The sequence below is a fragment of the Thermobia domestica genome, chromosome 3, assembly GCF_964235325.1.
Source record: "Thermobia domestica chromosome 3, izTheDome1.hap1.1, whole genome shotgun sequence".
NCBI lineage: Eukaryota > Metazoa > Arthropoda > Insecta > Zygentoma > Lepismatidae > Thermobia > Thermobia domestica.
In genome coordinates this window covers 308622568-308634582 of record NC_137456.1, presented here as the reverse complement: position 1 = coordinate 308634582, position 12015 = coordinate 308622568, and the positions used below count along the sequence as shown (strand labels likewise).

The window sequence follows — 12015 nt, the reverse complement described above, 5'->3', positions numbered from 1 at the left end:
AAAATTTTTTTTAAAAAAAAAAAACTTGTTTTTCTACCTTCAGTGATAAGGAACTTGTTTGCGACAAAGACAAAACTAGTTTTCATATCAAAACTGTGATAACTAACCAAATGGAACAAGTGTTCGCTGCTATTCGGGAATTGAGTTCTTTTGTTTGACAACAATTCATACTGGACTTTGTTTGACCATTTGCTTTAGCACTGTCCATGTGACCTTAAACTAATGCGACTTAAACATGATTTATGAATGTAGTCATCTCAGTAAATTAAGTACGATTATCACGAAGACTGTTTCCGACAAAAAATATTTATTTTAAATAATATAGTTATGACAGATTTTGCTGCCCCTCGGAACTTGCCGCCGCCCCGTGCAAATGCACGTGTTGCACATATGGTAGAATCGACCCTGGGTACGAGGTAGAATGTAATAAGTAAGTGTTTGCAGTGTACGAGTAGCCGTGGCCTCCGGATAGTATATCTGCAAAACCGTCTTGCCTGTCACCATTGCCTACAACAGCGTAGTAGTTCTTTGTCTGTAAACCGAGAATGGGAGCATCAAATTGTGATGTAACAGAGCAAGCATCGTGTTGGAAATAACTGGTCTGTATCCATTCTAGTGTTCCAATAAAGATGTTGGCTAAGGACTTGTTGAAACAGGTCTGGTACTGTTTGAGTTAAATTAATACAGTAGGACGTCGAAAATCCGAACGCGGTCTCTAGAAACGTTTTACATTTTGTCTTAGCACTAGCAATAAACAAACAATAGGGTTGTCCATCGATGTTGTGTAAAGTTAGTATTTTTACAAAAGCTCATTCATGTGTAATTCTTTGTCATACATATTTTTATTTTTGTTTTCCCTTAGGCCAATACAAGTTGAGTTACAAGAACAGTGTAATTTAGTGTACGAGCAGGTTCTTCAGAAACATTAAAATGTAGCCTACGTACGGTATTGTAATTACTGTATGTACTGTATAACCACTGAATCGATAAAAGAGCGTGCCATACATCACATTTAAGCCTAAATAGTATTTTCTGAGTCATTTTCGAAAATCCGAACAATTTGAAAATTCATCCCAATTAGTTCGAATTTCGACTTCCTACTGTATATACATACACTAGTATTAGTTTTCTAATCTATATAAATAAAAATGAAAGAGACTATGTTTGTGCCTTAATAACTCTTAATAACGTGACCGATCTCGATCAAATTTTCAACATAGATGAGTTTCGGGCCTGGGATGGATTTTATCATTTCATTTCGACGGTGCAACATAGGGGAGGATTATATATAAATGGTCGAAAATGACCGATATTAGTGTCTAATCCATACTTTTTGGGGTCGTTGAGATGAACAGTGACACTACCGATGCCGTTTAAATCCAAATTCAGCCTCGCAACTTGGAAGGGAGGAGATATATATATATATAAATAAATGATCGAAAATGACTGATATCAGAGAGCACTTCAGTAGTAGTAAAAAGTGAGTGACTAACGAAACATATTACTATTTTTTTTCTTCTTTTAATCCAGCGAAGCGGGTAAGTGACGCTACTATTAATATAAACATGTATACAAACGGCACTTTTTAATTTATTTTATTTATTTATTTATTTATTTTAAGTATTAAACTTTCGCTGTGTGTGTATGTAGATGCTTACAAATTTGTGTGCTCTTACAATTAGAGGTTTAATAAGAAAAATACATGTTCTATTCTCTGTTTCTCTTCTGCAGCAGTCACTTCCAAAGACTGAAGAATTAGGCGAAAGATCGTGGTCTCATCTTCGACTTGACTTCCTTAAACCGGAGAAAATCCGTGATGCTAAAAGGAGACGGCCAGATGATCCAGACTATGATCCCAAAACATTATATGTTCCTGAAGATTTCAAGAGAAATTTGACTCCGGTAAGTATGTATATTAACTACTATTACAACTATTTATACTTGTATATTATTTGATAAATCTCTTTCAGTTTGGATTATATGGATGAGTATCTGCAACAGGCACAGAAAGTTTGAGAAAGTGCTTCACAACTTTGTATCATAAGTTATAAGTAGTCCTGACTGAATGATCAGCGCCAAGGTAAACTGCTTATAGCTGAAAACTAAAAACTGAAACTGAAAATTAAAAAGAAAGACAAATTGTAACGTATTCACCATTAAGATTATCTTCATACTTCATAAGAATAAATTAGAATAGATTTGAAAAACTGTAGAAATGAGAAGATAGAGATACTTATTCATTCAATAGAAACATTTGAAGTGCAACTTACCAGATTAATATGACATTGAACTACCTTTTGCTCTCAAAACAGAAGATAGAAATACTTATTAATTCAATGGTAACACTTGAAAAGAGCAACTTACAAGATTAATATGTCATTGGACCACCTTTCGCCCTCAGATGCGACGTGGAATAAGAATAGAGGTCGGAAGGGTATCAAATGAAATATTTCTTCATTCCGCGTGCAGTGCATCACTTAGTTCGTGAGAGAGGATGAAGGCGGAAATCCCTGCCAAATTCGTGTCGTGACAGTGACAGACGTGTCAGTCAAGTCTGAGGATTACGGTATTCAAGGGGAGGTGTTCATCCCGATGATCATGTGAATGGGCACATGTTCATCTTGGAATATGGTCGCCATCGGCTAAAAAGATCTTAACTATAGGACAAGGTCCCTAAAATAGCGACATGATGACGAGCAGTGGCGCGACCGGTAAGCGTTGGAACAGGACCCACCGAAAAACCAAGGTATTGGGTTCTACAGCACCACAGAGCCGCCGCCATGTTTCACGGTTAGCCAGAGACACTTCTTCGGGCGTCCGCCACATATAAACATGGTCTGTATTGGAATAGTTACGGTCACAATAGGTTACGGAATACTTTCATATACCTCTATATAGAATGTTAGTTGTTAGGATAGATTCTGTGCAAATAAATCATGATGGATATTGAATTATAGGAATATCTTGTATGTTCTCTCTTCGGTGGACTCTCTTGATGTAAATAGATATCTAGGGCCTTAATTGGATCACGATTGGTAGCGGAAACTCGTATGTGGAATCTGTAAGTATAGTGCAACAAATATCTCATTAGTAATCTGTGTATTTATGTTGGTAGTTGTAAGATCGCGTAACCCTAACAAGGTAATAAAGATACAGTTTATATATTTACAGTTACAGTTTATATATTCAATCTGCTAATAGTCGCTACTAAAATCTCAAATACTAATATTCTGCGGTTTGAAATAAGGTGCATAATGACTCATCCGACCATATCATACGTTTCTAGTTATTAGCGATCCATGTTGCATGGTTATGACATTATTGGGGTCGTGGCCCCTTATCAGCAGTTTTGCCTGTGTAACCCGATTCCGTTTGTCCATGTCATAACTCGCGGCGGACTGTGATTGTTGACTTAGGATCTGGGAGGAACTCTTTGAGTTCCTCCGTTACCCGTGTCGCAGTTGTATGACGGTTCTGAGTGACTATCTGCTATAATGCATTATGAGGCCTGACACTGATGGTTTTCTTCCGACCACTATTCCTCTTCGCCTATGTGGCCTTGCCGTGAGATAGCTATATATAGACCGTCTTTACGTTGAACAGTCACTCGCAACATATCCAACACACTTGCTACTTTCGTCACGCTCACACCACATAACCGAGCGCCAATATTGCACTCATTGGAAATTAGAGAGGTCTCCATTTTACACTTTCATATTATTGCTCTGTTTACTGTACATTGCTGTTCTTCTGCTCCTCACATAGTACGGAGGTCGCTCTAAGATACCACTACCAACAGCCCGGCGCTTGCCATCCCAGTGTATTTTCAACTCTAGATGTTCTCATTAAAATGGTAAGTATCTGTATATGATGCTAAAGTATACTCCAATTGTAACAATATATATATAAAATAAAAGTAATTCAGGTTTACTTATTTGACTCCTCTTTTGTAGGCGATGAAACAGTGGTGGGAGATGAAGTCTGCTCATTATGATTGTGTGCTGTTCTTTAAAGTTGGAAAGTTTTACGAGTTATATCACATGGATGCTGTGACTGGAGTTAACGAACTAGGACTCATGTATATGAAGGTATGTTTCATTCAAATCATGTGTAGGCATGTTTGTGTGTGTGTGTGTGTGTGTGTGTGTGTGTGTGTGTGTGTGTGTGTGTGTGTGTATGTGTTTGTGTTTGTGTTGTGTTGTGTTGTGTTTAAGATCCAGTATCACAGCGGAAATAAGTTTTTATCCTGAAGTTCGTTATCTTGATGCCAACAATACAAGGGAAATTTTCTACAAAATGTTGTGTTAATGAGCTTATTGAGTATGTATATAAGATAGGGACGTAATTAATCGATTGACACGCATTATTCTCTTAACTTTTTCAATATATGTGATTTTTTTTTTAAAAAAAAAAAGTAATCCTGAGTGAGTGAGTGACTGACTGACTGATCAACGCGCAGACCAAACCGCTTAATCTAGAAATTTGACATTTTGACAGTGCGTAGGATTTGTCACGTAAGGTACCATTAAGGAAGGACTTTCGGAAATTCGAAGACGAATGGGAGATGTCCGTATCCGAATCTGTAAAGGATAGAGACAAGAAATTTGGTACTTGGTCTTTTCATTGAAAATAATTAAAGATTTGTCTCAGCATCTTTTGATGATATTCTCTTGCAAGAGAAAAGAAGGTGGGAGTTGCAGTTGTTAAAATGAGGGGCCATATCTCGAAATCTACTAAGGTTAGACATGAAATCCTTTCAGCGTTTTTCTTTCTTTTCTTTTCTTTTTTCTTTTTTCTTTTTTTTTTTTGGTATTTTTCCTATAAGGAAAAAAATGGAAAAAAAGGATGAAAGTTACAGTTGTAGTAAGATGATCATGTCAAAAAATTCCTTAAGGTTAGAAACATGAAAATTAGTATTTAGACGTTTCATTTAAAATAATTAGACATGTGTAAGCGTTGTTTTGATGTTTTCCTTAGAAGGGAAGAAAATGGGTGGGGTTTGCAATTGTTATAATAGGATGGCCATATTTCGAAGTCCCTTCCGAGCCCGACGGGTATTTAAACTTGTCACCCACCCGGTCCGGCACTTTTTAGAGATATTTTTAAAATTTGCATATATCCACAGATTTTCAACCAATTTCTTAGAAATTAACAGGATATACACTAAATGAACCAATTATTTAAATTATAAAAAGGAAACATGTATGTTGTTTAGATTCCATGTGATGGTCCTCGAAAATTTGTTGCTTTTTGTGAGTTTTTTCACTTACTGCACACAGTACAAAATACACTTGTACAGAAACAAATACACTCACAAATTTTATTATATGATACGATTTTAGTTGATATGCAATATTGAGTTTACACTTCACAGAAAATCTGTTTTCAGAGCTAAAGTCCCAGTACTTCTCTTTAGTGTTGTATATTTTGAAGTAGTTTCCCACGCAAATTCCAACTTCACATATCGGACAATAAACGCCAGAATTTTTTTTTTCACTTCTTTTTCCCGTGCAGATGCTACACACTTTGCATCTCTTTTGTCCTACTCTATTAGAATTTGCGGATGTTGAAGAAACTTTTTGTAATGGCCACTTGCTATCAGCCTTCCACCGAATGAAGACTGGGATGGTCCCTGTACAGCAATGTCTGCAGAGTGCAGCACTTCTTCTGGTATGTTCGCATAAAATGTTCGAAGTGCGATATGTTTTCCTGTTTTCTTCCTGTGCAGTATGCGAGCATTGACAAGTGATAAGTCAAACAAAACAAAACAAAACAAAACAAAAAAAAAAAAATAAAAAAATAAAATAAAATAAATAAATAAAAAAAAAATAAATAAAAAAAATAAGCTTCTTCAACCATTTGGCAGACATATCAATAGTTCTTACATAGTGGGTTTGTAAAATTGGAGTCAATAATCGCGTAGAACTGGCTTCTGTACAAGGAACATGTGAATAATTAGTATAAAAACTTCTTGCTTTCAGTTGAAGTAACACGTTGCCATTTGGAAAACAAAGATTTTTGTTTTAATAATTTTTGTTTTTCCCAATCTGCTGTTTTGCGTATTGATTAGTTTCTTTTCTTATTATATCGGTAAAAACAGCTGAAACACTTTATATGGGGAACACACTGTAGATAGCCCAACGTTTTGGTCAAATACCGGGACACCACAGGAGTTTTGCATTCATTTGAGTTTTATCGGTTCAAGCTACATCTCAATCTGCCTTTGAATAGGAACGACACTTTTTTTTTTTTTTCGGTGCAACCGAAACAGATTTACTATCTTGTTCATTCCCGAATACACTAGTGAGCACAGAATAATCAAATGTCCTTTCTATCTAACTTATAACCGTCTGAATCGGAGTCTTTCATCAGTTCTTCATTTTCATTATCGCTCAAAATTTTGCCTCTAATAGTTTCTTTTTTTTCTATAATACCTCCGCTCGTAGAAGGAATATCCATAGTTTTTTTCAATAAAAAACACAGGAAGATATAAATGCACATTCACCCGTCTCACTACAATGAATACACTTGTGAGGAGCCCGTGTGTAAGTTTTTGACATCTACGAACCAAAGGGCAGTCTCAAACGTAATCAGTGCGACGTGATTTACAGCAGATGATAAGACGCAAAAACAGTCCTCATCATCTACACATTGCACATTGTTTTCTTTCATTGAAAGAAAACGAAGGACCCTTGTTTCTCTGTTACGTTCGGCATAGGAATTGATCGTAGAACAACTTGAGTGAACACGTGATTGCCAGGATCACGTTTCTTTTTCTTTTCCGTTTAATTTTTAATATATATATATATATATATATATATATATATATATATATATATATATATATATATATATATATATATATATATATATATATATATATATATATATATATATATATATAACGATCGGACTCAACGTGTGTACAATGCCCGTTGTGTATATATACAACGTTCGGACTCAAGAGTGTTTAAGATTACAGACATGAAATTTGGTATTTAGACTTTTCATTTAAAATGACTGAAGATGTGTTTCAGCGTTTTTTAATGTTTTTTAGAAGGGAAGAAAAAGGCTGGGGGTTGTATTTGTTTATAATAAGATTGCCATTTCTCGAAATCCTTTAAGATTAGAGACATGTTATGGATATGAAAATTGGTATATAATCACCTTATTCAAAAGTAGTAGTAATATGCCACAGCGTTTCCTGGGAGTCTGTTTTTAACGAGGGAAGAGGGGCAATTTCTATTTTTCTTTTCAGTACATGAAAATAACTTTGAGGTTGGAGTCTCATCATCAGGGGAAAACGGATGAACATTTGAAATTACTTTTTAAACACAATTCTAGAGCCGATGTGCTTTATATCATTTCTGTTTGATTGAAATGCTTTTCTAAAGGGGAAAGGGGATTACATTTTTCGTAAAGAATAATGTCATAATCGTATTGTTGCGTACGAAGAATGGACACAAAGGGTGAAATACAATGTGCGAGGCCGTAGATCGAGCAAAATTGGGGGTCTGAACGCGAAGTTCCCAGTTAGCTGAAGGCCAGTATATATATTGCTTGGGTTTTGACTGGAGATTATTTTGAAGGTATCAGTTTATCCCATAATTAACGTATTTTTCGGTGACCGCTGGAATGACGCCATCTGTCGAACGAATAGTGAAGTAGACGTAAAGTGTTATAGCTATCATAAAGACTTCATTGCGCAGCAGTGTGTATAAGAAAATGATCTACTCCACGTTTGGGAATTGAGGCTTGTGTTTAATCATGGTAATTGTTGGAGGACCACATACATACAGCATGCATACGCTGTATAAATTTCACCAGGGATAAGCCAGCATAGCGGCACGAAACATCAATGCCGTATATGGTCAGGGTACTGTGGATGTGTGGAAGTGCAAGAGGTGGTTGCAGAAGTTTCGTTCTGGGGACATTAGCTTCACTGATAAGCCACGGGAAGGGAAGTCTATGCAACTGGAGAACGATATCCTGAAAGCAGCGGTGGATGCAAATGCAATGCAAATTGATGAAGTGGTCAGCGAACTCCATGTCACCCATTTGACCGTTCATCGTCATCTGTAGAGCCTTGGGTACGTGTCGAAACCTGGCAAATGGGTTCCATACGTTAACGCGTCAAGAGAAGCAGCAAGTGGACATTGCAGTTTCCTATTTATCCGTCAAAGATGTGAGGCATTTCTGGACAGAATAGTGACAGGGGTGGGTCCTCTATCATAACGTTACACGTAAACGTCAGTTAGTACCTAAATGGGGAGGGGCGCAGGAACTGCACGAAAAAAAAAAAAAAAAAAAATCCATCCTGCAAAGTGATGTTGAGTGTTTGGTGGAATAGCTTCTGCCACGTAACCAAACAATCAACGTATGTGCAATACTGTCTGTGTTGTTGCAGAAACATCCTGCCCTGATTCATCACAAGTGTGTGCTCATCCATGGTGATAACACGCACATTCACACATGAAAAAAGAACCCAGGAATGTGGCTGTGAGCAAATCCACACCCAGTGTTTTCAAGATCTAACACCAACGGACTACTTTTTTTTTTTTTTTTTTTTCCCGCAACCCAAAATCATCTTAACGGGAAAACACTGAAAGATGAGGATTACGTGTGACGGAAAGTGGACCAGTTATTTGCCTCCAAAACCGCAAAATTCTTTCAGAAGGGGATTCAATAACTCGTTGATAGGTTGGAAAGTGTTTTGGAACTGTTTTCCTGACTAACGGTAGTGTTTCAGGTACGTTATCGTTCTTTTCTGTAGGTTACTAAAATACGATATTACATATGGATTGACCCGCTAAAAACACAGGATGGTGCAAATACACTATGTGATCCAAAGTATCCGGACCCCCCCCCAAAAAAACATACGTTTTTCATATTAGGTGCATTGTGTTGCCACCTACTGCGTATTCATTATCAGCGACCTCAGTAGTCATTAGACATCGTGAGAAAGGAGAATGATGCGCTCCGCGGAACTCACGGACTTCGAACGTGGTCAAGTGATCGGGTGTCACTTGTGTCAAAAATTGTACGCGAGATTTCCACACTCCTAAACATCCCTAGGTCCTCTGTGTCTGATATAATAGTGAAGTGGAAACGCGAAGGATACACGTACAGCACAAAAGTGTACAGCCCGACCTCGTCTGTTGACTGACAGACATCGCCATCAGTTGAAGAGGGTCGTAAAGTGTAATAGGCAGACATCTATCCAGACCATCACATAGGAATACCACACAGCATCAGGATCCACTCCAAGTACAGTTAGGCGTGAGGTGAGAAAATTTGGATTTCATGGTCGAGCGGCTGCTCATAAACCACACATCACGCAGGTAACTGCCAAACGACGCCTCGGTTGGTGTAAGGACGTAAACAGTGGACGATTGAACAGTGGAAAAACGTTGTGTGCAGTGACGAATCGCGGTACAAAATGTGGCGATCCGATGGCAGGGTGTGGGTATGGCGAATGCCCGGTGAATGTAATCTATCAGTGTGTGTAGTGCCAACAGTAAAATTCGTAGTTGGTGGTGTTATAGTGTGGTCGTGTTTTTCTTGGAGGGGGCTTGCACCTCTTGTTTTGTTTTGCGCGGCACTCTTACAGCTCAGGCCTACATTAATGTTTTAAGCACCTTCTTGCTTCTCACTGTTGAAGAACAATTCGGAGATGGCGATTGCATCTTTCAACACGATCGAGCACCTGTTCATACTGCACGGCCTGTGGCGGAGTGGTTACACGACCATAACATCCCTGTAATGAACTGGCTTGCACAGAGTCCTGACTTGAATCCTATAGAACACCTTTGGGCTGTTTTGGAACGCCGACTTCATGCCAGCCTTCACCGACCTACATCGATACCTCTCCTCAGTTCAGCACTCCGTGAAGAATGGGCTGCCATTTCCCAAGAAAACTTCCAGTACCTGATTGAAAGTATGCCTGCCAGAGTGGAAGCTGTCACCAATGCTAAAGGTGGGCCAACACCATATTGACTTTCAGCATTACCGATGGAGGGCGCCACGAACTTGCAAGTCATTTTCAGCCAGGTGTCCGGATACTTTTGATCACATCAGTGTATGTATTTGTAGCGTAAAATGATAAAAGTGAAGTCGATCGAAAATGCTTCATTATTCATTAGAAAGACAAACAAACAACACTTTTTTTGTGTGTGTGTGTTTGTTTGTTCGAACGAGGGGATTAGAATTAAACTTGAACATAGGCACCTTAGACAAAAGTTGGAATAATATCCTGGACAACTTCACTGTCATATCAACCACTGAAGAAGAAGAAGAAGAAAGATCTATTATGCGTGTTTAGTAGAGCAGTTGTATATTTTTGAGTATGAACATGTAATTTCCATACTTCCTGTCCCTGCGAAATACCGTTTCGTACTCATATCTTACAATGGTGGTAACTATCAGCGAAAATTCGACGTTTAATATATTTTTTAAAGACAATCCTGTAAGAATTTGCAGAAGCAAAAGTGAGTACATTTTGAGAAAATAAAAAATTTTTACCGTTAACATGTAAAATTAATGTATCATTTTTTTCTTGACGTATATTACAACAATGACCTTACTCAGTATAATAAAGTCTGATGTATCCATGTTGGCAAAGTAAATTCACACAGTTAATTGTTTCGATGGTAAAGAGTTCACTGTTACTGTTATCCAATATATTTCAACTTTTGGAAGAAACTAGTTAGTAAAGTAGTCCTAACAAAAATTCGGAAAGGAAAGAATGAAATACTGCTTTATGTACGCAGTAAGTGCAGTAAATTTCATCTATTTATTTATTTTTAATATCTTATTCATTATAACTTTGTAAATATTCCACAATATTAATAACACAAAACTGAGTTGACTTGATTTTGAGTTTAACGTCCCTTTTCAGCATCGAGGCTATACGAGACGTGGACCTACTGATTAACGTGGAATCCGAACCACATAAGCTCCCGCCGGGAATCGAACCCGGGTCTCCCGCGCCAAAGGCGCGTACGCTAACCGCTTAGCCACGGAGGAGCTCCAACACAAAACTGAACAAAGCATCAAATATATATTAATAATACTTGTGTAACAGTTTTGGCAGTGTGAGATTGCCTTCATCAGGCACTCAGACATGTAGATAACGTATCTAATCTTAGATAACGTGTTTGGTGCTTCGGTCAGTTTTGTTATATTTATTTATTTATTTATTTATATATTGTTATTAGCTCTTATTAATAATTTATAAAAATCGCTTGTTTAATTGACGTTCACCCATAAAATATAGTACGTTAACCCAGTGGTTCTCAACCTAATTCCTATCACGACCCTCATTTTATCACATCCTCTTTCTAGCGACTCCATGGTTTGTAATAAGCTTGTGTGGGATTTTTAAAATATCTGTTGCGGGGATCTCATGATATCCATCTATTTCTATAATAGTAGAATCCATTTCTTGTATATAGTGGATATATTAACTTCCCTAAAAGCGAATAAATTAAAACCAAATTTGATAAGTTCATTCACATTACAAATATCCCGTCCGATCTGTCATACTGTTTCAAAATGAATACCATTAGCCGGAGTGTTTTTTCTTCCATGGTAAGCATTAAAACAAAGACAAGAAATCTCTTATCAGTTGAAAATGACTTGATAATATGCGTCACGAAGATTGAACCGGACATAACCGCCCTACTGGAATCACACAATACTCAAGTATCTCGTTAGCTTTCAATTTTAAATGTATTCCAAAATGCAGGTTGTGTTACATTTGCATTTTTCTGGTATTTTAATATGCAGTACTCATTAGTTCCATATCATACCTCTTTCATTTAAATTGATTTGTCGACAATTCTGCACCAATTAAAAATGTTTAGTAGACCCATTTTTTTGTTATTCTTAACAGTATGTATTAAAATAAAATACGCCTATCAGAACAAAATTCAAAATTCGAAATATTTAAAAGTATTTTCCGGTATTAAATTAGATTCTAATTATATATTTATCTCTCACGCTTATCTTCGCGAT

At 37.1% G+C, this 12015-nt stretch overlaps 1 protein-coding gene across 1 annotated transcript in view; it reads left to right on the top strand.

Moving 5' to 3' along the window:
* Msh6 (DNA mismatch repair protein Msh6) overlaps window positions 1-12015 on the top strand; it is a 180944-nt gene that overhangs the window by 100763 nt on the left and 68166 nt on the right. The window contains exons 7-8 of the mRNA XM_081752554.1: window positions 1732-1902; window positions 3954-4088. Coding sequence (XP_081608680.1) covers window positions 1732-1902; window positions 3954-4088 — 306 coding nt within the window. The remainder of the gene's footprint in view (window positions 1-1731; window positions 1903-3953; window positions 4089-12015) is intronic.